General features: G+C 51.3%; 2 protein-coding genes across 4 annotated transcripts; one reads left to right on the top strand and one right to left on the bottom strand.

Moving 5' to 3' along the window:
• Window positions 1-1,971: 1,971 nt before the first annotated feature.
• CLP1 (cleavage factor polyribonucleotide kinase subunit 1) lies at window positions 1,972-10,354 on the bottom strand. Of its 3 annotated transcripts, none has more exons than XM_016160011.2 (3): window positions 9,935-10,354; window positions 3,433-4,060; window positions 1,972-3,036 (listed from the first exon to the last, which is right to left on the bottom strand). In XM_016160011.2, exons 2-3 carry the CDS (start codon window positions 4,036-4,038, stop codon window positions 2,365-2,367), a joined length of 1,278 nt encoding a protein of 425 aa, XP_016015497.1. In that variant the 5' UTR covers window positions 4,039-4,060; window positions 9,935-10,354; the 3' UTR covers window positions 1,972-2,364. The 3 variants fall into 3 exon arrangements, with proteins under 3 accessions (XP_016015497.1, XP_016015496.1, XP_016015498.1); XM_016160010.2 differs by lacking the exon at window positions 9,935-10,354 and adding an exon at window positions 4,861-4,984; XM_016160012.2 differs by lacking the exon at window positions 9,935-10,354 and adding an exon at window positions 4,771-4,906.
• On the top strand, window positions 8,111-17,631 carry YPEL4 (yippee like 4). Its single transcript, XM_016160017.2, has 5 exons — window positions 8,111-9,109; window positions 11,491-11,815; window positions 11,982-12,025; window positions 12,384-12,492; window positions 12,709-17,631. Exons 2-5 carry the CDS (start codon window positions 11,675-11,677, stop codon window positions 12,796-12,798), a joined length of 384 nt encoding a protein of 127 aa, XP_016015503.1. The 5' UTR covers window positions 8,111-9,109; window positions 11,491-11,674; the 3' UTR covers window positions 12,799-17,631.
• Window positions 17,632-21,966: the final 4,335 nt, after the last annotated feature.

Genomic DNA, 21,966 nt, shown 5'->3' with positions numbered 1-21,966 from the left:
ACCCCAGTCCCTTTCTTAGCAAAGCTTCTTAAAAGGGTTGTCTATAATTGTTCTCTACTTCTACAGTTTATATTACCTCAATATATTTCAACAGGACTTTTACCCCCACCATTCCAAGACTGTACTGTTCAAGGTCAATACTGACATCCATGCTTCCAGATCCATAGTCAAGTCTCCTTTGCTAGCTCGCATTATACTTCACCTCTTATGCTGGGAGTTCCCTGAAAATTCCTCTTCTGCCTTCTGATTAACACTTACACAGTCCCCTAAGTGACTTCATCCAATACCACTTCCTTAAATGCCCTCTATTGGTCAATAGCTCCCAAGAACCTTCAGCCCTAACTTTCCCCCACCCTCCAGATTCATGTTTCCAGCATCTACATGGCATCTCCATACGGATGACTAATAATTCAAACCTAACAGTGCCGAAGTAGAACTCCTGATATTCCTTTATTCCCTCCTGGAGTTTCTCATAGTCAATCTAGTGGTTCCAGTAAAAAATCTAGGAATCATCTTTGATTCCACTTCTTTTCCTCACCACTCCCATCAGCAAGTCCTATCGACTTTATCTCCAAAATGTCCCAATTTACTCACTGGCTCCACCTTTGCTGCCCTACTCTAATTCACCAATTCTCACATTGAAACTAACTTGTGTCCTTGCTTCTACTCTTGCCTCTATAATCTATGTTCCACACAGCAGTAATCTCAAAATGTAAACTAGATCTCATTCCTCTGTTTTAACTATCTGCTAGGGTCTAAATGTGTCCCGCAGAATTCACATACTGAAATCCTAACCCCTAAAGATGGTATTAGGAGGTGGGGCCTTTGGTGCTTAGGTCATGACTATAGAGCCCTTATGAATGAAATTAGTGCCTATTCCAAAGAGGGTCCATAGGGCACCCTTACCCTTACCACTTCATGAGGACACAGCTAGAAGTTGGCGGTTTGCCGCCTGGAAGAGAGCCTTCATCATAACACGACCATGCTGGTGCCTTGATCTTGAACTTTTCAGCCTCCAGAACCATGAGGTTTCTGGTGTTTATAAGCTACACAGTCAGTAGTATGTTGTTATAGCAAATGGAAGGGACTAGACACACCCCCCTCCCACTTCTTCCCACTGCTGTTGGATTACAAAAACTTTATCTCATCTTTGCTGTTCCCTCCAGCCTAAATTTTTACCCCTCTCCCCTTGATTCGCTATACTCCAGCCATACTGGCCTTTCCTTTCACCAAACACATCACGCTTTTTCCTCTCTCCACCAGGAAGACTTTGCCCGAATTTTATATGGCCTTTCAGGTATTCACTTGAAATGTAAGCTCAAGAGAGGCCTCTCCTGACCACCTAATCTAAAGAAGCCTCTCAGTCATTGTCCCATATCACCCAATTTTAAGTCTCTGTACACCACTTACCTTTCTTGTGTTTGTTCTATAATACGTTCCCTAAGACTTTGTCTATCCTGTATCTATGTAGATGGTTACTGGCAAATAGTGGGTGCCTGATAAATACTTGTGGCAAGAATGAATGAAAGGCATCAGATACTTATTCAGTAATCCACGTCCAAACCAAGAACACCAATTATTTGAAAGAGATCAGACGATGGGCTTTCCCAGTTGCTTACGACGTGAAATTTACACTCGACTTACACTCTAACTGATTCCAATCAAATACACAATAGGAAAGATAGCTGCAGCTGGGAGAAAATGAGCTATCTCTGGAAAATGATCAGATCTGAAATCTCCACCCAAGTTTATTACCAGCCTCTTTGGTTCCTCATAGTAAGCCTGACATTGGCAAAAGATTTAGCGTCTATTTACCTACGTGCAGAGAAAAGAACCATCATAAAAATTCACCTGCTTGGCTCACAGGTGGGCTCTCGGCTTTCTTCTCCTCTAAGTATTTAGCAATAAATCATTCCAATGTTGTTCTGTAATTCTTTGAGGGGAAAAAACAAAACTAAATATACCAACTTCTATGATATGCAAAAATGTTAAAATAATTTTTTTTCCCAAGTTTGAACTTTATTGGAAGGAGGCCTTCTAATACACTTTTTCATCCTGGGTTAATGAGGTAACAGGTGCTATATACAAAATATAAAGCAGTGATAAAAACGGGAAAAAAATGGAATTCTCTAGAACCTTAGAGAATTCGAAGTAGCACTTCACGTGATCTAAGAAACCAATTAAATTCTCATGGTTTTCCTTTAGGTTCAAGATTAGAAGAGTTGGGTTACTACCATCTGTTTTAAGAGGTAGAATACATGTTTCCTGCTAGTCCACCATTTACTGGTCAGCCTGGCCTCAACAGATTCTCATACCTCAGCCCATCTGCCTTTCATGATGGCTAGGCCTCCATGCCCCAGATCTCTACTTAAGATCCATGAACCGGATATCCATGATGAGAAGGAAGTTCTTAGGCAGTGGGCGGGGGGCTGGAGAGAGAACGGTAAACACCTGATGCTCCAGGTCCACACTGGTCACCACAATGAAGCCAGCCACACTAGTCTCAGAAAGGTTCTCTTCTGTGCCCTCGGCAGTGCTAACACTCAGGAGATGGTGCACCATATCTCGCCCAGGGGTGACAGGTACTAGCTTGAGCTGATTGTCCTCCTGAGACATGCCCAAAGGCAAACAGGAGTCTGGGATGGTAGGTGCCCCCACTTTGTAGATTTTCACATCTGAAAACTTGACATTGAAGGCATGGGGATAGAAACACCCCCGGAATCCATAGAAATACTCACGGATACGCTCATCCCTACATTCCCGCCGGAAGTCCTTGGAACGCTCCACCACACCCCCCGATTTAGGGAGCAGCACAGTGCGCACAAAGTGAGGGAGGTCCCGTTTCAGTTCATTGTACAGTCGTTCCTGATCCAGAACCACAACCACGTCCACTTCAAAGGCTGAGGCTGCATGCACCAAGGCCTGGTAACCAGAGCCCTTGACCCAGCCACAGGTGTTAATGACACAGCCACTAACAGAAGCCCTTCGGTTCACTTCACACCTTTGGTTGAACACATCTGCTAAACGAGATGTAATCTGCAGAAGAAAGAATCAAGGTGAAGAAAAAAACCAAAAACGCACAAACCCATAGCTATTTTGTCCTCCTTTACAACCACTGATTATGATGCAGAAAAAAACAACATTTTTAATGACCGTGATTTTGCATTCATAATATGAATTTTTATGTTGCTTCTTCTGTCTCCTGTTTCACATCCTAAGTGGAAATCTGTAGAAATTTTACAATTACTTAATAGGTCTACAGAAACATTTAACAATCTGAGGCTGATTTATATTTGAAACTGTCTTTTCCAAAATCATGTGGCAATATCAGCTGAGAGCGAGCAAAGAGATGGCCACAGATAGTTCTAACCAGCAAACTTCTGCACAGCTTCTTGATAGCAGCCCTTCCCTCCACCCCACTTTGGCTCTGACCTTATTATAAAGCTTGATGTTGGTGCCAGGAGTGGTTGAGCCAAAATGATATACCAGAGGGGCCTGGATCGAGAATCCCTCTTCGACATCTGCTGGCCGCTCAATGTAGAGGGCCCCCATGGTACCAGGGATAGACACAGAACCCTGGCCCACATCCAGCTCCACGTAAGTGGGACGGCGGCCCAAACGCACTGCGTAGTTGAGCAGTAGACGGCATACTGTGGACTTGCCCACATCAGTGGGGCCCACCACCATCACCCGGGGGCCTCGCTCTTCTTCCTTCTCCGCCTGCCTCCGCATCTGCTCCAGGGCTGTATGTGTGTTGAGGTAAAGCAACATAGGGGTGTCCTTGGAGACATATGCCACCTCGGTGCGGCCACTCAGTTGTAGAGAACAACCATGCCAAGTGAAAACAGCCACCTTCGCACCAGCATCAAAGGTGAATTTCTTGTTTCGGGTCAGCTCTGTGCCGAAGATTTCTGCCATGCCAGCCAGCAGCTCCAACTGAACTGACTGAGATGCCTCCACCTCAAAGCGAAGTTCTGTCTCTCGCTCTAATTCAAATTTAGTTGTTGGCTTCTTGTCATCATTGGCCTCCTCTCCCATCTTTTCTGTGCAGCTGCTGTGCCTAAAACACAAATTAAACTTTGCATCTAAACATAAGTTAGAACTCCATTCAAAATCCTCCAGTGGCTGTTTCCCCTTATCCTGCTTTCTCCTATCTCTGATCACCATCTGTCTCACTATACATTTTATTGTCTACCCTATGTTTGGGCATTTTTGTTTGCTGCTGTCTCTCTCTAGTATCTAGAACAGGACTTAACAATCGGTAGGCATCACTATAAATACATCGAGTGAATAAATTGCTCAGACGTAAGAAAACTCTATCTACAAATTAACAGAAAACTTGATTACATCACCTCATCACTCCCTTCACTCTACTGGGATAACTCCAAACTTGAGGAGGAAAGAGATGCTGACTTCCTAACTAACCCTCTTAGTCAACAAGAAAGGGCATCTGCCATCCGGATGCAAAGCAGAGAATACCGGTTTTGGACTTACAGATTAGCATCAAGACCCCGCTCAGCACCGAACAGTAAGCAGTGTCTATAGACAAATCACTTAACCTCTCTGAACCTTTTCCTCAGCTGTCAGCTGGAAGGACTTACACTTCCTCACACAAAGTGCTATTCTGGGGATTAACCCGGACTGTTGGAGGGAGAAAAGGGAAAGGGGAAAAAAAAAAAAAAAAGCCACTTCGTAAACTAGAAAATGCGGAGGAATAATTATTTCCGATAACGGACTGCAGCTCTAGGTCTGGAGATAGGAAATACTCACGGATACGCTCATCCCTACATTCCCGCCGGATAGGAAATCTGCCTAGGACCCAAGAAGGCGACGGTTGCGTTTCTCAGCTTATTATCTCACCTGCACAGCCACGAGCCCTGAATGATAAACCAATAAGCCCTCCTAGGCAGGACCTAACACCAATCGCGAGCCCGGCCAGACCAAAGCCACGCCGGAAACAAAGGCGTTTCCGCACTTGCGCAGTGGAGTAGACACGGTCGCGCGATGCCCCATGGGACATGTAGTTGTAGTGGAACAGCCGCGGGCGGTTGCGCTCGTGCAGCCGCTAGGCCTTCTGGGAGTTGTAGTTAAAGGATTGTTTTGATTGTGACGCCAAAGGTGGGAGGGGCGGAGACCGTCATTGTTCGCCAAGCCGGCCAGACGAGGGTAGGAGTGACCGTTACGCCCCCGCGCGGGGCTGGGACTGGCCAAGGGGCCAACGGTCGTCGGGTCGCAGCAGATGTGGACTGTTGCCCGGTGTTCCTTCTCGCCTGCTTCCCGGGGAGGAGGACTCGTTGTCTGAGTCGCATGATAACCTGCTTGTCTGGACCACAAGCCAATAAGTGGCGAAATTAGCTTAACTCCTTTTAGACACGAAGAAATCTAGGCGTAGGGAAAGTGGAGGAAAACAGCCTGTCACAGGCTAACCTGGGCCGTTATCCCCTACCTGACTGACACAGTACTTGGCACCTAGAGGGCGTTTTTTTCTTTTTCTTTCTTTATTTTTCCTTTTCTTCCTTTTCTTCTTTTTTCTCTTTCTTTCTTTTTCTCCCTTTCTTTCATTATTTTTCTTCCTTAGAGGGCATTTAAAAACATTTAAATAAAAATAAAACTCCAAGAATTTCTCCAAGTTACTCCTTACGCAGTCATCCAACCACCTCTCTCCAGTTGAGCGGGGAGTTTTGTCATCACTCTTTTCACTCCCCAAATCTCTGACAGTTACACAAGGTCATTTAGCCGATGGGCAACAGGTTGGGCCACGTCTGTAAGTCTCTTCTCAGGAACTTGGGCTTTGGAATCTTGTATTCTTCGCTATGCCACTTGCTCACTGTGTGACTTTGGGCAAGGCATAGGCTTAAACTCGCTAGACCCACTTTCTTGCCTGCAAAGTGGGGATAAATACCTAACCTCAGAGTTTTGTTGATTGAATGGGATGATACACATAAAATATTAAGCATGATGCCTGTAACTTAGAACACATCTGATGTTAGCTTTTAAGTTTTTATTACAGTTTGAGGAGGGGAGAGCTGTAATAATGCCATTTATTTGTACAGTGTTTTACATTTCAGGTATCTTCTTTCACAGGCACCCCGGAAAGTCAGTTTTATTATCTCCAGTTTCACATGAGGGAGATGAAGATAGGTGAAGGGACTTGACTGGGCTAGGACTCAAACCCAGGATTTTGGAGTCTGAGTCCAGTTACCATAATAATAGCAAACACACACATAGAGTTAGATGTCAGGTACCGTATTATGAGCTATACAGGTGTAGATTCATTTAATCACAAGAATTCTGTGAAGCACATACTATCATTGTCATCTTCACTTTACAGATGAGTACTCTTTTGAGTCCAGCTCACACAGTTAATCCGATTTTCTGTTTTGCCTTTGTCCCATTGGCCCTACCTTAGCACTCACTTTCTAAGAGTGCCATTCTCACTTCTTACAGCTTTTCCTTTGATGGTTTTCTTTAATTGTTTTGTTCATTCACCATACGTGCGTTAGTTCTTCAATGAACTATTCAGTATCCCCCAATCTTTCATCATTCTTCAAAAATTCAATTCCAGGCTTCCATTCGCAAATCCCCCCCCCCCCCCCCCCGTGAGCTCATCCTCTCCTGTTTCCATGCAGTCTGTCTTCCAGGTCTGTTTCTTCACCTCCACACTCTCTCCCTTGAGGCAATTTCATCCAATTACCTGAAGGTCATCTTTATTTGGATATTTTATAACTATCTCGAGCTTAATTTATGAAGAACCACTCCCCGCCCCGCCCCCCAGACTGCTCTCCATTTTGCTTCTTAAACACAGAAAGGGCACATTTAAAGCATCTGTGCTTGCCTACACTCTTTTCTCACTTTCGCTAAGCATTCCCACCATCTCCACCCCACCCCTAAATAATGCTGTCTTCATATGTCTTTTTCGATCTCCTCTCCAGCTAAACCCTTGAGCATTTTCTTCCTGAGCTAATTTAAACTGATATCCTTTTCGCTTCCAAACTTTCCGTTCTTGTCCTAAAATCTACTCACCTTCCTTTCCCCCATTTCCCACTGTTTTTCCTCAACAGTGGTTTCTCATAGTCCTCCTTTTCTTATCTGTTGCCCCAGACAAGAACACTTCCCTCTTCTTTCTGTACCAAGTTCACCGTCTCAACTTCAAACTTCTGGTACTATCACTCAAGGTAGCCACATTGTCTTTTCTGAATTTACCTTAAACCTCAGAATCTTTGATTAAATATTCAGAATTCCTTTATTCTTACCCAGCTAGCAATGCCTCGCATTAGCACACTTCCTTACCTTAATTTTTCCCTCTCTTTACGTGTGAAAGAAAAAAAAAAAAGCTCACAAGCAGTCCTTTCTGTAAGTCCCTATCTTTGTCACACATTTTCTGAATGTAAGCCTGTTGGAAATCGGTGGGGTGGGGGATTCTCTTGGGTGATATGTTCTTGTCCACATATTTCAGTGACATGCACAGGGCAGCACTCCATGAGAAATATTCTGAGTCAAATAAACTACAACTGGAAGATGATGGAAAAATAGCACTGAAAGGTGTGAGTTCTTCATAAGACACAAATTTGACACGGGTCTCTTGAGGTATCACAGTTGTATAGTAACCATAAGAAGAGATGAAATACTGCCATTTGCAATAACATGGATGGACCTTGAAATAATCATACTAAGCAAAATAAGCCAGACAGAAAAGGTTGAAAATCACATGGGATCACTTATATGTGGGATATAAACCTAAATGCAACAAATGAACAGGACAAACAGAGACTCACTGACATGGACAATGAACTAGTGGTTACCGGTGTGTGGGAGGGAATTAAAAAATAAATTTGTTAAAACAAAAGAATAATTGTTAAAAAAAAAAAAAGAATTTTATAGTAAACTTTCTCTGGGTTTCTGCTCATTAAATTGAGAATACAGTTTTGAAATAACGACAACTTCTGTTTCTTAAGTGCCTATCAGGTGCCAGGCACTTTTTAGGTGTTTACGTGTTATCTCACTTGGCTTCACATCCCCATGACGTAAATATTGTTAGCTTCATTTAGAAGAGGAAAACCGGGGCACAAAGTAGGTTGCCCAGCGGTTCCTGGTGAGTATTTTGGCAGAGCTGGGATTCCAACCCAGGTCTCTTTGAAACCAACGCCAGACACTTGAATCATGTCTGAAGATGCAACTCAACTGCTGTTTTGGGAGCATCATCTCTGCACCAGGCAGTGCAGTCCTGGGACGCAGAGGGGTTGCCCAGAGGGGTAGCCTCAGAAAGTTTACAGCCCAGTAGAGAACCTTATGTAACGTGGGTGTCTCAGTTCATGAAGCATAAGAAATTTGGAGATAGTTGATGAGAGGTTCCTGTATGTGAGATGTCATATTTGGTCTAGACTCCTTCAAGGGTATTAAGCTGAGACTTTGAAGCTTTAAGTGCCTGGTACAAGCTTGGGGCACGGTTTGCTATATGTGTTAAATTAGTATATCTTTTCTCTGCATCAGGGCTGGCGTCTGAGCTAACAAGAAGAATGTATCATCTTGAATGTGTGTGCACGCGCCTGACTCTGCATCCATCTCTCATCATCACCCGCCTCGCCACCTCCTTTCCGATAGCCCTGCCACCCGTACTCCATCCTTGCCCAGCCCTGTCCTCCTCCCCAGGTTCTATCTCCTTGGCCACACTGCCTTTCTCCTCAGCAACCAGCCTCTCCTCTTTCTCGCCCACTCCCTGTCCCGTCCCTCTGCTCCCACCCCCTGCCTCAACTCCCCCAGCCCCATCCCTGGATGCCTGCCCCCTCCCTTCCTCCCGACCCGCCTCCTGTGTCTCCCAGCCCTGCTCTGACGTGGGAGGTGAGGGGGGTGGGGGATGGATGACTCACAGTGTTATGATGCAGTTCCACAACACACAGCTACATTCACCCACAGACCGAGGTACAGACGAGAGACAACCTCTGGCCCCCAGCAGCTGGCCAGCTTTGCAGCCCGTCTTGAGCCCCTAACTCCCCTCCCTGCCCCCATCCCCTTCCCAATTGAAGGAGCGGAAAGAGAAGAGAGAAGAGTGAGCAGAGAGATTGAGAGAGAGAGAGAGAGATAGACGGAGATCTCTGGAGCAGACCTCAAGGTGAGGGGGCAGCCCTTCTCCAAACGAATTTTTTTTCCCCTTTGCAAATTTCCTCCTCCTGCTGCGTGTTGCTTTCTCCCCTTTGCAAAAGCATTATTCATCCACCCTTTGTCCTCCCTTCCCCCTCCCTGCTGCCTCCGCTCCTCTCTCAGCTCCTCCATCCCTCTCCTTAGCTCTCACGGCTCCCGCACTTATTTCCCGGCAACTTTGGCTGCAGCATCAGGCATCACTGTTTATTGTTTTGCTGCTGGTGCAGACCCCCCAAAGCCCGCCCCGGGAGCTGGCTGCGCTGCTAATGATTTTGGACCATACCATGCCGAGAATGCCAGCCAGAGGGGGCCAAAGCCTCAGAGCAGATGAGAAAATCCATTGTGAGCAGGTGGCCCCCTCCCTTTTTCTTCCCCTGAGAGGCACGGGATTCGCACCTGGTTCCTCTAGCCTCTGCCTCTGGGCCTCTGCTGGCGGCAAGGGTTGCTCGGCACCCCCACCCCAGCCCTCTCTCTCCCCGCTACCTCCCACGGTCCAGCCCCGGCTCACTTGGGTGAACATCCTCTCCCCAGCACTCAGCTCGCCTTTGTTTTTTTCCCAGTCATTTGCCCAACTTGCTTCTCCCGGTGATGGGAGTCGGGGAAGAAATGCCCCCTCTCCCCCTCCTGTGAGTGGTTCTCTAGCCTTCTGTGCAGCCTCTTCTTGGCTTGACGGGGAAGCTGGGGAGAGGGCGGGAGGCGTGACGGAGGCTGGGGAAGGAGGCAGAGCAGAGACCTGGCCGGCCCCCTCCCTTGCCCCTTGAAGGTGTGCTGGGTGGCGCGGCAGAGGGGTACTCACAGGCACAGTTGGAGGCAGACCAGTGAAGTGGACACTGACCAGTGTCGTGCTGGTGAGGAGGGCCCGCTTCCTGCGGCCAGAGCCCAATGTCACCCTGAACTCAGCACAAGGTGTCTTCCTGGGGCCACGCCAGGGGGAGAGGACCTGAAACTGAAGGCGGTCTCTGATGGGCTTTTGTGGAGAGACCTCCTGATGGCCCCAGGACAGACTGGAACAGCTGGGGCACTAGCAGCCACCTCAGGATGGGAGCCTGTTTGCCCTGGTGACCCGGAGCCTTGCTGCCTCCGTTCTGCTTCATGGCCTGGCATTGCCAGATACCCAGCTGGCACCTCTAAACCAAACTTGGGCTACACCATTCACGATGGAGCCCGACGGCCCTGTGAAGAAGGCAGCAGCTCACCTGCTTATCGGAGCCACAGAGGACACCTCCCTTCTTATCCTCTGCCTCCACACCCTCAGCCACTTGGGGGCTGGAGTTTGGACAGATATCAACATCTTTCTCAAAATTCCTAATCAGAACCCAGCAAGTATTTTATCTTCTGTCACCCGCAGAGGCACTGCTATTTGTCCCTGTCCCTGAGAGAAGGTGGGGAAAAAAAAATTTTCTGCCTTGTACCCCAAAGCACAGCTTTTGAAAACGAGTCCCCTTTGGCTGCCCGCGGTGGACGGTGCCCCCACACCACGCCACCCAGCCTGCTCAGCCCAGGAGCGCTGGCCTCCCTGCCGTGGTCCCCATTTCCTGTTGATTCCAGCTGTCGGATTTGCCTGAAGGAGTTTCTCTCCTACAGCTGAGGGGCTAAGTCCTTAACTGAGAACTAAGGCAACAGTTAGTAAGGAGCAACAGAGAGCCGAAGGGGCTCAGAAGCTGAGAAGACAGCCAGGCGCTTCTCCGGGGCCAAAATGACTGGACCAAAATGCAGAGATGGGCCGTGGCCATGCCTGAGGTCCCTGTCCTTAAAGGGGCCATCCTTGAAGTTCTGCTTCACAGAGACCAGGACCCCAACCCCAGGAGAGGGCCCAAGCAAGGTGTGCGCACCTGCCCGCCTGCCCTCCCTCCCCCTCAGCGTGCCCCTCCTCCCACACGAAATGTACTGTACGAAGGACCAATTGCATCGCAAATGGAGAACAGAAATACTGCCAGGCATCCCCAACTTTGAAAAGACTTCGAGCCCCAGAGCCTATCAGAGCATGTGGGAGGCAGATCCACACCAAAGAACCGAAATCAAGGAGGGAGCGCTGGCAGATGACGCTGCTCCCATGGCAGCATTCGTGCCAGCGGGCTGCTCCCGGTGGAAAATGCTGGAGGCTGCGCTCGCCCCAGGAGGGAGAGACACCACCTCCCCGGCTGTGGCACCAGAGGCCGGGCGCCGCTGCCGGGCTTGCTAAGCAGGCGGGAAGTCCCGGGACCGGGAGGCTCAGTGAGACCGAACGCCGAGAGGACCGATGGCGATGGGGGCGGAGGGGCAGGGGCGAGATGAGCCCCATCTGCTCCATTCCCGCAGGAGGGGCGCCTCGCGAGGCCACGGCTCTCCTGACGCACCTTCTCCTCTACCCAGGTGACTTCTATTTCTATCTGGTTCACGTCTGGGGGGGCCCTGGCCGGGCAGCCCCCCCGCATTGCGCCTGCTCTGAAACACGGCTCTAGCCAACCTGCTCCGCTGCTTCACCTGCGACCGCCTGTGTGGGGGCTGCACGGCGCCAGCCCCCCCAGCCCGCCAGGGCATCGTCCTCCAGCCCGTCATGCCCAGCTGTGACCCCGGCCCAGGCCCGGCCTGCCTCCCCACCAAGACATTCCGTAGCTACCTGCCCCGCTGCCACCGCACCTACAGCTGCGTCCACTGCCGGGCACACCTGGCTAAACACGATGAGCTTATTTCCAAGGTACGTCAAGCGAGCACCTGCCGCTCCCCTCCTCTCTCCCACTGGGCTTGTCCAAACTCACCTGGGGTGAGGCAAGGCAGCCTATCCTCCCCCCTCCATGCCCCTGGGGATTCAGGCGGTGGGGCCATGGGCCACCCAGTAGTCACTGTATGTCCTGTCTCCACAGTCTTTCCAAGGGAGCCATGGCCGAGCCTACCTGTTTAACTCCGTGTGAGTCCACCTCTCTCCTTGTGTGTGTGTGACCGTGTGTGCATAATTTTCCTCTGTGGAAAAGGGGATGAGCCATCGGAAGGTGGCCTTTCGCCTTCCGTTTTGCCTCTCCTCTTGCAAAAGGGTTCAGAAACTCAGTCTGCAGTTCTCTTGTGGGGAATCTGGGCAGAACTGGACTCACTGCACTGGAGAAAGGAGGCCCGGGTGCGAGTCCGGAAGGGCTGGATTGCTGAAGGCAGGGGCTTCCCGTTGGGTGGGCTAATCTCTCTCCAGATGGAAGTTCCTCTTGGGCTACTTGGGGGCTGGACTGACAGAGCTACCCCACTGGGTGCTGGGTCCTTCCTGTTTCCTGAGACAGGGTCAACGTGGGTTGCGGGCCAGCTGAACAGCGCCTCCTGCTCACGGGGCTGCACTCGGTAGCTGATATTTTCTGTGAGAGCTGCAAAACCACGCTGGGCTGGAAATATGTAAGTACCTGAGGGGACCCTCCAAAGTGGACAGTCTCCATGGCCCTCCAAGCCCCAGTGACCACATGTCAGGTCTTCGCATGGTCCAGAAGGAAGAGGATGGGACCAGGCGGACTGGGTGGGGAGGGGGGATTTGGGGGGCAAGGGTCATAGAAGTAGTAGTAGGGCCTGGAAGGGAACAGCTTGGTCCCACATTCACTGCTTCCTCTCCACCAGGAGCAGGCCTTTGAGACGAGCCAGAAGTACAAGGAGGGAAAGTACATCATTGAAATGTCACACATGGTGAAGGACAACGGCTGGGACTGAGGGGCTCAGGCAGGCTGTGCCCTTCCTCCGCATGCCCCACCCTCCCACGCCTGTCCCCTGGCCCTGCCAAGCAGTCCACACCAGCATGAGTACTGCCCCACCCCTGGGGGAACCCAGCTCCCACCAAACCCTCCACCTCCAATCTTCACTTCCAGGGGTGTTCAAGGCTCAGGAGTGGGCAGCAGTCAGGGACAGAGCTGGGAGAAAGGGATGGTTGTGGGCCCTCCTAGCCCCAAGGTCCTGTAAACTGAGGCAAGGGCAGGGCATAGATTCAGGCAGAGAGGACCATGGGAGGGGTCAGTTTTTGAGTGAACAGGGGACGAATCTTGAGTTGTGGGGCCCCTAGATCCTGGGCCCCAGAATAGCAGATGAGAAGAGGCTTGGGTTGGAGTGAAATTTTGGCCTGAGACACTGGGAGATACCAATCTCCAAGGGTGAAGCATTCCGCCCCCTCTGTAGGAGAAAGGACTCGGGGGGTGGAGGGAAAAATCCCTATCCCGGGCCCTGGGAAATAAAAGGAATCAGAAGGGTTTCCATTTCACTCCACTTGTTTATCTTGGCACTAGAGAAGCACTTTCGAGCATCTGACCTTTGCCATTGGGTGGGCTGGGGTCAGCTGCCCCTAAAACAGCCCCCACCCAGTTGGCAGTTTCGAGTGAGCAGTCATTGTGGGCATCCTGAGGCCCAGCCACTGCTCCCTGGGAGCCAGGCCCTTGAAGGGGTGGCGGGAAATCAGTGCTACGGGGCCAGGCTTCCTCGTGGCTGCCACCAGCGAATGAAACTTTTGTATGATATATAAAGTGTTTGGGTCTATTTTTAATAAAAAGGGGGAAAAGCAGCTATGAGGCGCTATCCTCTGACTTTCCTTCCTTATGCCTGTACCAGTCACGTGCATCCCCAGAAACCTGTCCCTTCATGCCACTAGGGGGCAGCAATCACTGCCTGTGACAAGAGCCCCCTCCAGCTTTTACCAGATGGGCATTCAGGTGAGGTTCTGCTTAGTAAGAGATGGCTTCTGTGTGTAGTCCAGCTGGAGCATCCAAAATAGTGCATCTTCCGGAGCCTTGACAATTAATCATATTCTGCCTAGACCCAGGATTGGACACCTGGAAGAGGAACATCCCTGAAAGAAGGGTGTTCTTGGATCCCATTGCTTTTCCGCCTGATTCTGTACTGTTTTGGTCAGCTGATGGCCACACTTGAGGCTAAAAGGAAAATCAATCAGCCAAGATGCTGCCCTAGCGGTTGATACGTAGTGGAACAAAACAGCTCAAAATTGCAGCATCAGTGTAACCATGTGACCCAAGTGCAATTTTTGGCAGAGACGTGAAATTCCTATTGTTGTTGGGTCACCGACAACTGCAGGGAGGACTGTACACATCATAAAAATCATTTTTTTTTTTTTGGTAAGCCAGCTTATTTCCAGACTCATTCATTGACATCGCAAATATTTGTAGAGCAACTATTACTCGCCAGGCATTGCGTTAAGCACTGGGGATGCAGTAGAGAACAAGGCAGCCATGGCCTGATTTCATGGAGCTTTTAGTCTACTGCGAGGACAAACAATAGCTGAGCAATTCCAGTAGGTGAAAAGGGTGCTGAACAGGGATGGAGAGTAAGCTAGTTCACAGGAGAGGCTTAGCCTAGATTTAAGGAGTCAAGGTAGGCTTTGCAGAAGTAATGGCTATTATAGCGCTTGAAGGATGAGAAGTTGGGTGGGCAATGGGAAGAGTGGGAGGAGGGAGACGATTTCGGGCAGAGAATTGTGTCACGTGGCTCAAGCTTAATCTATGTGTGGAAATAAGTTTCCTATAACTGGAGTGTAGGTCCAAAAAAGTGAGATGAGATGACACAGGAAAGACAGGCAGCAGCCCTAACACTCAGGGAATCTAGATATCATCCCGGGGCATTAGAGAAACACTGAAAAGTTTTTTTGTTGTTTTTTTGTTTTTTTTTAACAAGAGTGGAGTGGCATCATTAAATAGCTATTTTGTGCCCAGAGAAGAGAGTCAAATAGAAATGTTAATAGGCTGAAGGGGCATCACCAATACTATTACCAACGTCAGCCTGGAGAAGCTGAGCCAAAGGTTGGAAGGAACTGGCAGAGGGGCAAGAAGGCAAATTCAAGCCATGGAGGAATGATGTCCAGCACCTCCCCACCCCCCTGCCATCTGGGAGGACTTGGGGTGGAGGGGTCTGTGCCATCGTTCAGTTTCTGAATACCTGGTGATGCCTAGAGATCCTCTCAGGCTCCAGCAAGGAATCCAGAACCCTGTCCTGCTTGGTCACATTTCTTGTACCAAGGTTTAGGAAGGTTTCTGAAGCCCCAAGCTCTGACCTTGAAAATCGGGCACAAACCAGCTGCCTTCTTAAGGCTGCTCAAACATGCCTCTCTCAATTTATTAAGCCACCTAGGCACTGTGGAAAACGAAGAAGTAAATGACAGTCATTGCTTTCGAGTTTCTTGTAATCTCTTCTGAGAAATCTCTTCTGAGAGAATCATTCCGTGGGCTTAGCTCAGGGATCCTATTTAGTTTCTACGAACAGCCCATGGGCAATGCTGTCCAAAGCCCGGATGCCTCAAGAAGCATTATCAAATACCTGTGACCAAGAGGGGTCATGCTGGGAATTAATTACAGGTGGAGGTGGGGTCTCCTTTCTATGCCCCAAGGACCAGGGAAGGAGCAATGGGTGTGGAATGGGACTAAGAGTGTCCTAAAATCCATGTTTTTGTCGCTGGGGCCAGTCCTCTTTGGTTAACCCTTTTCCCTTTCCTATGCATCCCCTTTGTCTTATGGAGGTCTACTCAGGTTCTGAGTGTTCTTCCAATCCTCTCTGTCCACCCTCTAATCCCAGGCCAACTCTGGGGGCTCCTCCTTCTTACCCAGCAAGCCATCACTTTTATCTCTAAAGGCTTGAGACTGGAAGATACCTTCATACAACCAGCAGATGGCAACAAAACCTTACACCCCTCAGCTCAGGCAATCTCCCAGTTGAGAACCTACCAAAATCTCTTCAGGTAGGTCTACAAAAAGATGGGTTAGCTGTCACACCTAAGACAGGCTCGTATCTAGGCTCTGCAATTTCAGGGCTGTATAACCTTGGCCACATTGCTTAAACCTTCCAGCCCTCAGTTTTTTCCATCTGTAAAATGGGCGCATTGCCAAGTCATTAGCCTTCACCATAACGTAAAAGTGTCTAGGACATGGTCTGCATGCCGTAGTGCATCCATAAACGTGAGCTATTCTTTTGACTATAATAGTGAGGCTTCTCACATTCCCACCAGGGTGGCAGATTGGCACCCAGATGGGAGAGGAAGTCTCGACGCTAAGGGGTGCCGAGGAGGCAGCCGGCGCTGGTAGCGCTGCACAGCCAATGCCCTTTTAACATTGCACTGCTAGTGGTAGGTGCAGACAGTAGCACAATGTGAAAAGAGCTCCGGCCTGCAGCAGAGGCGTGCCGGCCCTGCCTCCTCGCCCCTGGTCCAGGTCTCCCAGCCCACCCAGCCCGCCTCCCTCTGCCCTTCTCCTCCATTCTGAGGGTTAATCTATTTTCTCTCCACTCCTCCTTTTGCCTTTCTTCCTTACATCCTTCCCAGCACTGAGACCACCTTTTACTTGAGGTCTTGAGATGGTGAACAAGATCCATGGAGGCAGCCAAGGGGATACCTTGAGGTTGAAACGCAGTCTTCACAGGAAGTGACTGGTAGGGGTCCCGGCAGTTTGGGGGACACTCACACGAAGCAGTTTATCTGGATTTGTGTCTCTGCCCACTTCCACTCTGGAGGATTTCCTGACTGGGACTGCAGAGCTCTCTCTTCTTCCCTACCCTCAAAGCTCTTTCATAGTTTACAGGGGAGTTCCACACCTCACGGGGACCTCACATGAAGCTCCAGGACCAGAGGGTGGGGGGCTACTGTCACAGGTCCTTAGGCGGCACAGAGAAGCTTCCAAGCCCAGAGGCAGAAGCTGCAAGTGACACCCCACCCCTGCATCTCCTCATTGAGGTCTTCAAAATCCACCTTATGGGTTTTATGGATTCCGCATGCAACAGAACAGCGAGAGTGAGCTCCTCTCTCGCATGAGCAGTAGGGATAGGTTTCCCTACTTGCAGTGAGATTAGAATCTGAGTTGTTTCTTGTTTTATCCAGGGCTTCCCATCAGGAAGTCTTCAAGCTCACCCAGAACTTGCCCATCCTACCTTAGTTAAACCTTGGATAAGCAATCTTGAGACTGATTAAAACCTGAAGCCAAAAGACTGCCCTAGGGGACACCTGAACAGCCGACAGGTCAGCGCTCCAGCGGGGTGCACTCCTGGTAGAGCTGTGGCCCAGGAAGCCCAGCTCCAGTTCTGACCCCGTGAACTGAGTGCAGCCCAGAGGGGCAGAGGCTGGGGCTATTCCTCTCCAGCACCGACCAATGAAGGCCTCCGGGCCGTGCCCTCCTCCCCACTCCACAGCCAGCAGGAGGGATGGAGGGCAGAATTCCAGTTGGGAGCTCTTCTCTGGGTTTCCCCTCCAGCCTTCTCCCACCCCCCTCAGGAAGCAGGAAAGATTCTCTCCCGCCCTCCCAGGCGGAGTTTGTTCCTGAGATCTGCAAACATGGGGCCCTGTCCCACAGTTTGTCGTTCTAGTGGATGGAAATTAAGGCCCGGCTAGGGTCAATCGCCAGGCCTCTGCTCCTGGATTGGGCAAACCAGTCCCAGCTGGGAACTGGAGCTTGTCAACAGAGAGCAGAGGGGCAAAGACAGGACTGCCCAGCGAGCTTCAGGGAGCCAAGGGAAGATTCTTCACCAAGGAGTGCCCAGATGTCTCCTTGAAGAGATAAGGGAGAGGGGGCTGGAGCCAAGATCCACTCAGCTCTCACACCCAACTCATTCCAGAGCGGGATTCCCAGCGATTCACCAGCCAGCCGGGCCCCTCCCCCACCTTGGGCCCAGGAGCCATCCCCCAGCTCCTTCCAGAGGCGGTGTAGAGACCGAGGAGGAAATGGGGGAGGGGAGGCCCGGCTCAAGTTCTCTCCACTCCCCCTCCTCATTGGCCACCATCTTCCGGCCCCTGCCCCCCAGAGCAGCAGGGGATGGGGCCCAGCCTGTGGAAGGGAGAGAAAGGGCAGGTGGAGGGTTAGCTGGAGCAGCAGGGGCAGCGGCTGGCCCCAACTGTCTCCTCCCACCCCCTCCCCGCAGCCATGGCGACAGGAGGAGTGAAAGCCATGTTCTGTGAATGGGATGAGAGGGGCAGGGGGGAAGCAGGGGGTGAGGGGCGCTCTCTCTCAACACCCCACTGTGCTCCCCCCCACCCCGTGCACACACACCTCGAGGCTGGACCACACACGCGGGCACACACACACAACTCTCAGCCACACTTGCTGCACAACTCTGCACTTACTACACACTTAACCCAAATCGCAAGCACTGGAGTGTGAGCACACGGCGCCCCACACCCTCGCACCCCTCGACACCCCACAACTCTTAGCGCAGGGGCGGGCTCCCCCTCCCCACACACACACACACACAGGCCCTGGGCTCAGCCCACAACTTCTCAAGATGCAGAACTCGCTGTGTCCTGCTCCCGCCAAGGCCCCACACCCTCACACACCCTCACACACACTCGGGCACAGACAGATGGCCCGGCCTCAGCCCTGCCCAGCAGAGCCCCCCACCCCTCCCCACCCACCACACCCCCCACTGGAAAATGACAGTGAAGCCGCCCCAGCAAGGCAGGCTTAGTGCTTTCCCAGTTACGGTTGTTTCGAAAGGAGGAGACAGAGGAGATGCCCACGAGTGGAGGAGAATGAAGAGGGGAGAAAGAAGAGAGAAAGAGCCCAGGCCACCCCCTCCCCTCCCAGAGAGAGAATAAAACCGAAAACGGGTGGCGTTACCCTTCTGGGAGCTCCCGACACCTACACATGGCTCTTCGTTACGTTCCTCTGCCCGCCACCTCCTTCTTCCCGGGCTCTTTCTCTGCCCTTCCCTCCCTCTTGGCTCCCCTCCCCGGCCGCGCTCCCCCTCTCTCACGCCCTCTCGCCCTCCGCCAGCGCCTCTCCCGGGCCGGGCTCCGACCCCCCGCGGCCGCGCCTCCGCCCGCCCCCCGGGACCGAGGGCCCGGGGCCGGCCTGCCGCTGCGCCCTCTCCTCGGCGGATCTGGCTCTTCCCCCTCGCCCCCTTTCTCCTTCCACACTCCCTGCCGTCCATCTTGAATACTTGGGATTCTTGAATGGAGTGAGCAGGATCCGCTCCCCCAGGCTCTCATTGGCTGTGGGTTAACCCTTTTGAAACGAGATCCTCCCTCTCATTGGCTGCCAGGCTCCCCTCTTCTCCCCCAACCCCCATCCCCTCCGCCTCCCAACAGCCCGCGAGGTCAGGGCGCTCCCGGGCGCCCCCTCCCCTGGCCTCTCACCCCCACATCCCCACCCCAGGACGCCCCACTCCCTGCTCTTTCCATCACACACCCCCCCCATAGGGCTGCAGGTGAAGGCAGATCCAGTTCCCGCCAAATGCGGCCCCAAGGTTGGGCTGGCAGAAACCTTGTTCCCAGATGCCCCTCGTGCTGGACTTGGAGCCCCTGGAAGATGGAAGGGGTGCAATTTCCTGTCCCCCTCCTACGCCTCCTTGACTAGCAGTACCTCTCCACGAGGGAAGCCATGCAGCCTTTTAGCCTCACCCAGAGAGCGTTCCTGAACCCACCAGCCTCCGCGGCTGGCGGGGACGAGGGTCGGGAAAGAAGATCTGAGGCTCTTCAGAGAAGCTAATTCCCTGAGTGCCAGGGGGCAGGTCTGACCCTACGAGGAATGTGCAGCATCTGGAGCTCTGCGCGGTCATAAACATCCCCTGGGACCAGCCGGGCCGCCTGGCCCAAGTGCTGGGCCTAGTAGGGGCTCTGAGTTGGGAGCCCAGAGAGGCATGGAGGAAGGAGTCAGCAGGGAATGGGGCAGGGAGCCAGGCCTGGGGTTTCGGGGTGGCTTTTCTCTCCGCCCAGATCTGCTCATGACATGCTAGGCCAGGTCATACCCCTTCTCTGGGCCTCAATTTCCTCATATGCAAAAGATCTGTCTAGAAAAACGCAGTCCTATAGAAGTTTCTGTGTGAAGATGGAAATGTTCTATAGATGAGTCATCCAATACAGTAGCCACTACCAACATGTGGGAATTGAGCACTTGAAATGTAGTCACCATGACTGAGAAACTGGCCTTTTAATTTTAATTAATTTTAAATAGCCACATGTAGCCAGAGGCTACCCTATTGGCCAGTGCAAGTCCAGAATCTTTGTTGTCCCGCTGGTGAAGAACATCTAGGATTCTCATTGGGGGAAAAAAAAATTCTCTTTGTCCTCAGGTACAAAATCCTCCAAGTCACACATCACCAGAGGCATTGACACCCAGGCGAGGTTCACATCCCTGCCTCCTTGGTCAGGAATGCTCATGTCTGTCATCTCTGTCCCCACGAGGGAGCCAGGACACACACACCTGCGACACGATGGAAGATTCGGCTAGCAGGGAATTCGCAGGTTTGCCCAACCTTCTTGGTGTTTGAAGGATAGAAACCAAGACCGACAGGGTTGAGGATGTGGGGGTGTCACTTGCCCAAGGGCAAGTAGCAGGTTATGTTTGCCTACAAGTTAACATGTACTTATAAACTTTAAGTACCTCTCTTTGGGGCTCTGCACGCCCCCACACATACTCATTAAGTTCATGCAATAAATGTACATCTCTGACCCAGGACAAATGGTTGATACCAAGGCAGAGCCAACTCCATGGGAGGGTCGGATAGGCCCTCTGAGCAGCATGTGACAACCAAGAGCTCTTGGATACGCTAAACCACAAGCTCGCGTACAGCCTGGATCCCACTTCCTGGATCAATGTGTTTGAGAGACATTCTGGTGGCATTCCACACCATGAGGAAAGGAAGCCTAGAGGCAGGTGAAGACCGCTCTAGGTTCATCCTTGGATGGACCAGGAAGTAGAATTAGCAAGGGGCCAGGGCTACTGGAGGTGGGGAGGTGCAAAGTGTCCAGGATTCTGGTAACTACAGGCTAGGACTGGTGCATGTGGGGTCCTAACCTAGTAGCGAGAGAACCGCCACAGGGAGCTGGTAAAGGGGACACTGCAAAAGCCAGAGCTCATACAGTATTTGTCCAATTCCCGTTTCCCGAGGGCCTCTGCCTGGGTAATGTGCTATGGGTAAGGAGAAGACGCAGAGCTGCGTTTTTGTTCTCAGTATTTCTTTACTACTACCTAGTATTTGTTTACTAGGTAAAAATTGCGAAATGATTTCTCTGGTGACAGACAGATAAGATGTTCAGAGGAGGGAAGGATTGCTCCCAATGGAGAGTGGAAGCTAAGTAGGCTTCCTAGAGAAAGTAGCATCTAAGACGTGAAAAACAGAAAGAAGATGGGGAAATGCCAAGAAGAAGAAGAAACAACACAAAGGCTGAAAGGTGGGAAAACAGTGGGATGTGTTCAGGATGAATGGAAATTCAGTGGGAACCTGGGATGTATGAGAGGGAATGGCAAGGAAGGAAAGGCAGGCCGGGACAGGTCGTGGAGGTCTTGAGCACTTCCATCTGTCCTCTGCTCACCTCCAGGGACATCATTTTTCTTAAGGATGCCTTCATCCTTTTTGCTCGCCAAGAAACACCTCTCACCTCGTCCTCCAGCAACCCCAATGCCTCCACCCTCAGTTCTCTGTCACTTCTGCCTTAGTTTGCAGGCCCCCTGTCTATGTTCCGCAAGCATCCTTCCCAGGGCAGAGAGGACTCCAGGTCCCCATCAGGGAATGGACTCTCCTCGGTCCCTCTCTGATCAGTCTCCAGCCTCTGGATTCCTCCCGCCCAGGCATGAGCTGCACAGAGAGGGCTTCCTTTTTTCACTCTCCACCTTCCAAATCCCTCTTTGGCCCCATCCCTTCTCGGGAAAGTCGATAATGGCAGCCAGGAATAGCTAGACATGCTCCAATCTGTTATAAGAGTGTAAAAAAAAAAAAAAATAGGCCCAAAGCTATCTGGCTCCTAGCCACCCCACCCCACCTTCGCCATCCCACCCCACCTCCGTGCCCTTCCCTCCTCCTCTGGGAGTTCCGTAATGTGCCTGGGCTTTGCCGTAGCCTCCTTTTCCTGCCATCCCCACAGCAAGTCCAGGACCGTTCTGGAGGTACCCCCTTTGCCTTCCTCCT

The sequence above is a fragment of the Rousettus aegyptiacus genome, unplaced genomic scaffold (assembly GCF_014176215.1).
Source record: "Rousettus aegyptiacus isolate mRouAeg1 unplaced genomic scaffold, mRouAeg1.p scaffold_m13_p_5, whole genome shotgun sequence".
NCBI classification, from domain to species: Eukaryota; Metazoa; Chordata; class Mammalia; order Chiroptera; family Pteropodidae; genus Rousettus; species Rousettus aegyptiacus.
This window is presented reverse-complemented; position numbering and strand designations above follow the sequence as displayed.

Excerpts from the sequence above, each read along its gene's own strand:
- CLP1 (XM_016160011.2), bottom strand. The coding sequence starts at position 4,038 with ATGGGAGAGGAGGCCAATGATGACAAGAAGCCAACAACTAAATTTGAA. Across the intron at positions 3,037-3,432 it reads ACATCAAGCTTTATAATAAG|ATTACATCTCGTTTAGCAGA; the intron begins GTCAGAGCCAAA and ends TTTCTTCTGCAG.
- YPEL4 (XM_016160017.2), top strand. The coding sequence starts at position 11,675 with ATGCCCAGCTGTGACCCCGGCCCAGGCCCGGCCTGCCTCCCCACCAAG. Across the intron at positions 11,816-11,981 it reads ACGATGAGCTTATTTCCAAG|TCTTTCCAAGGGAGCCATGG; the intron begins GTACGTCAAGCG and ends CTGTCTCCACAG. Across the intron at positions 12,493-12,708 it reads CCACGCTGGGCTGGAAATAT|GAGCAGGCCTTTGAGACGAG; the intron begins GTAAGTACCTGA and ends CCTCTCCACCAG.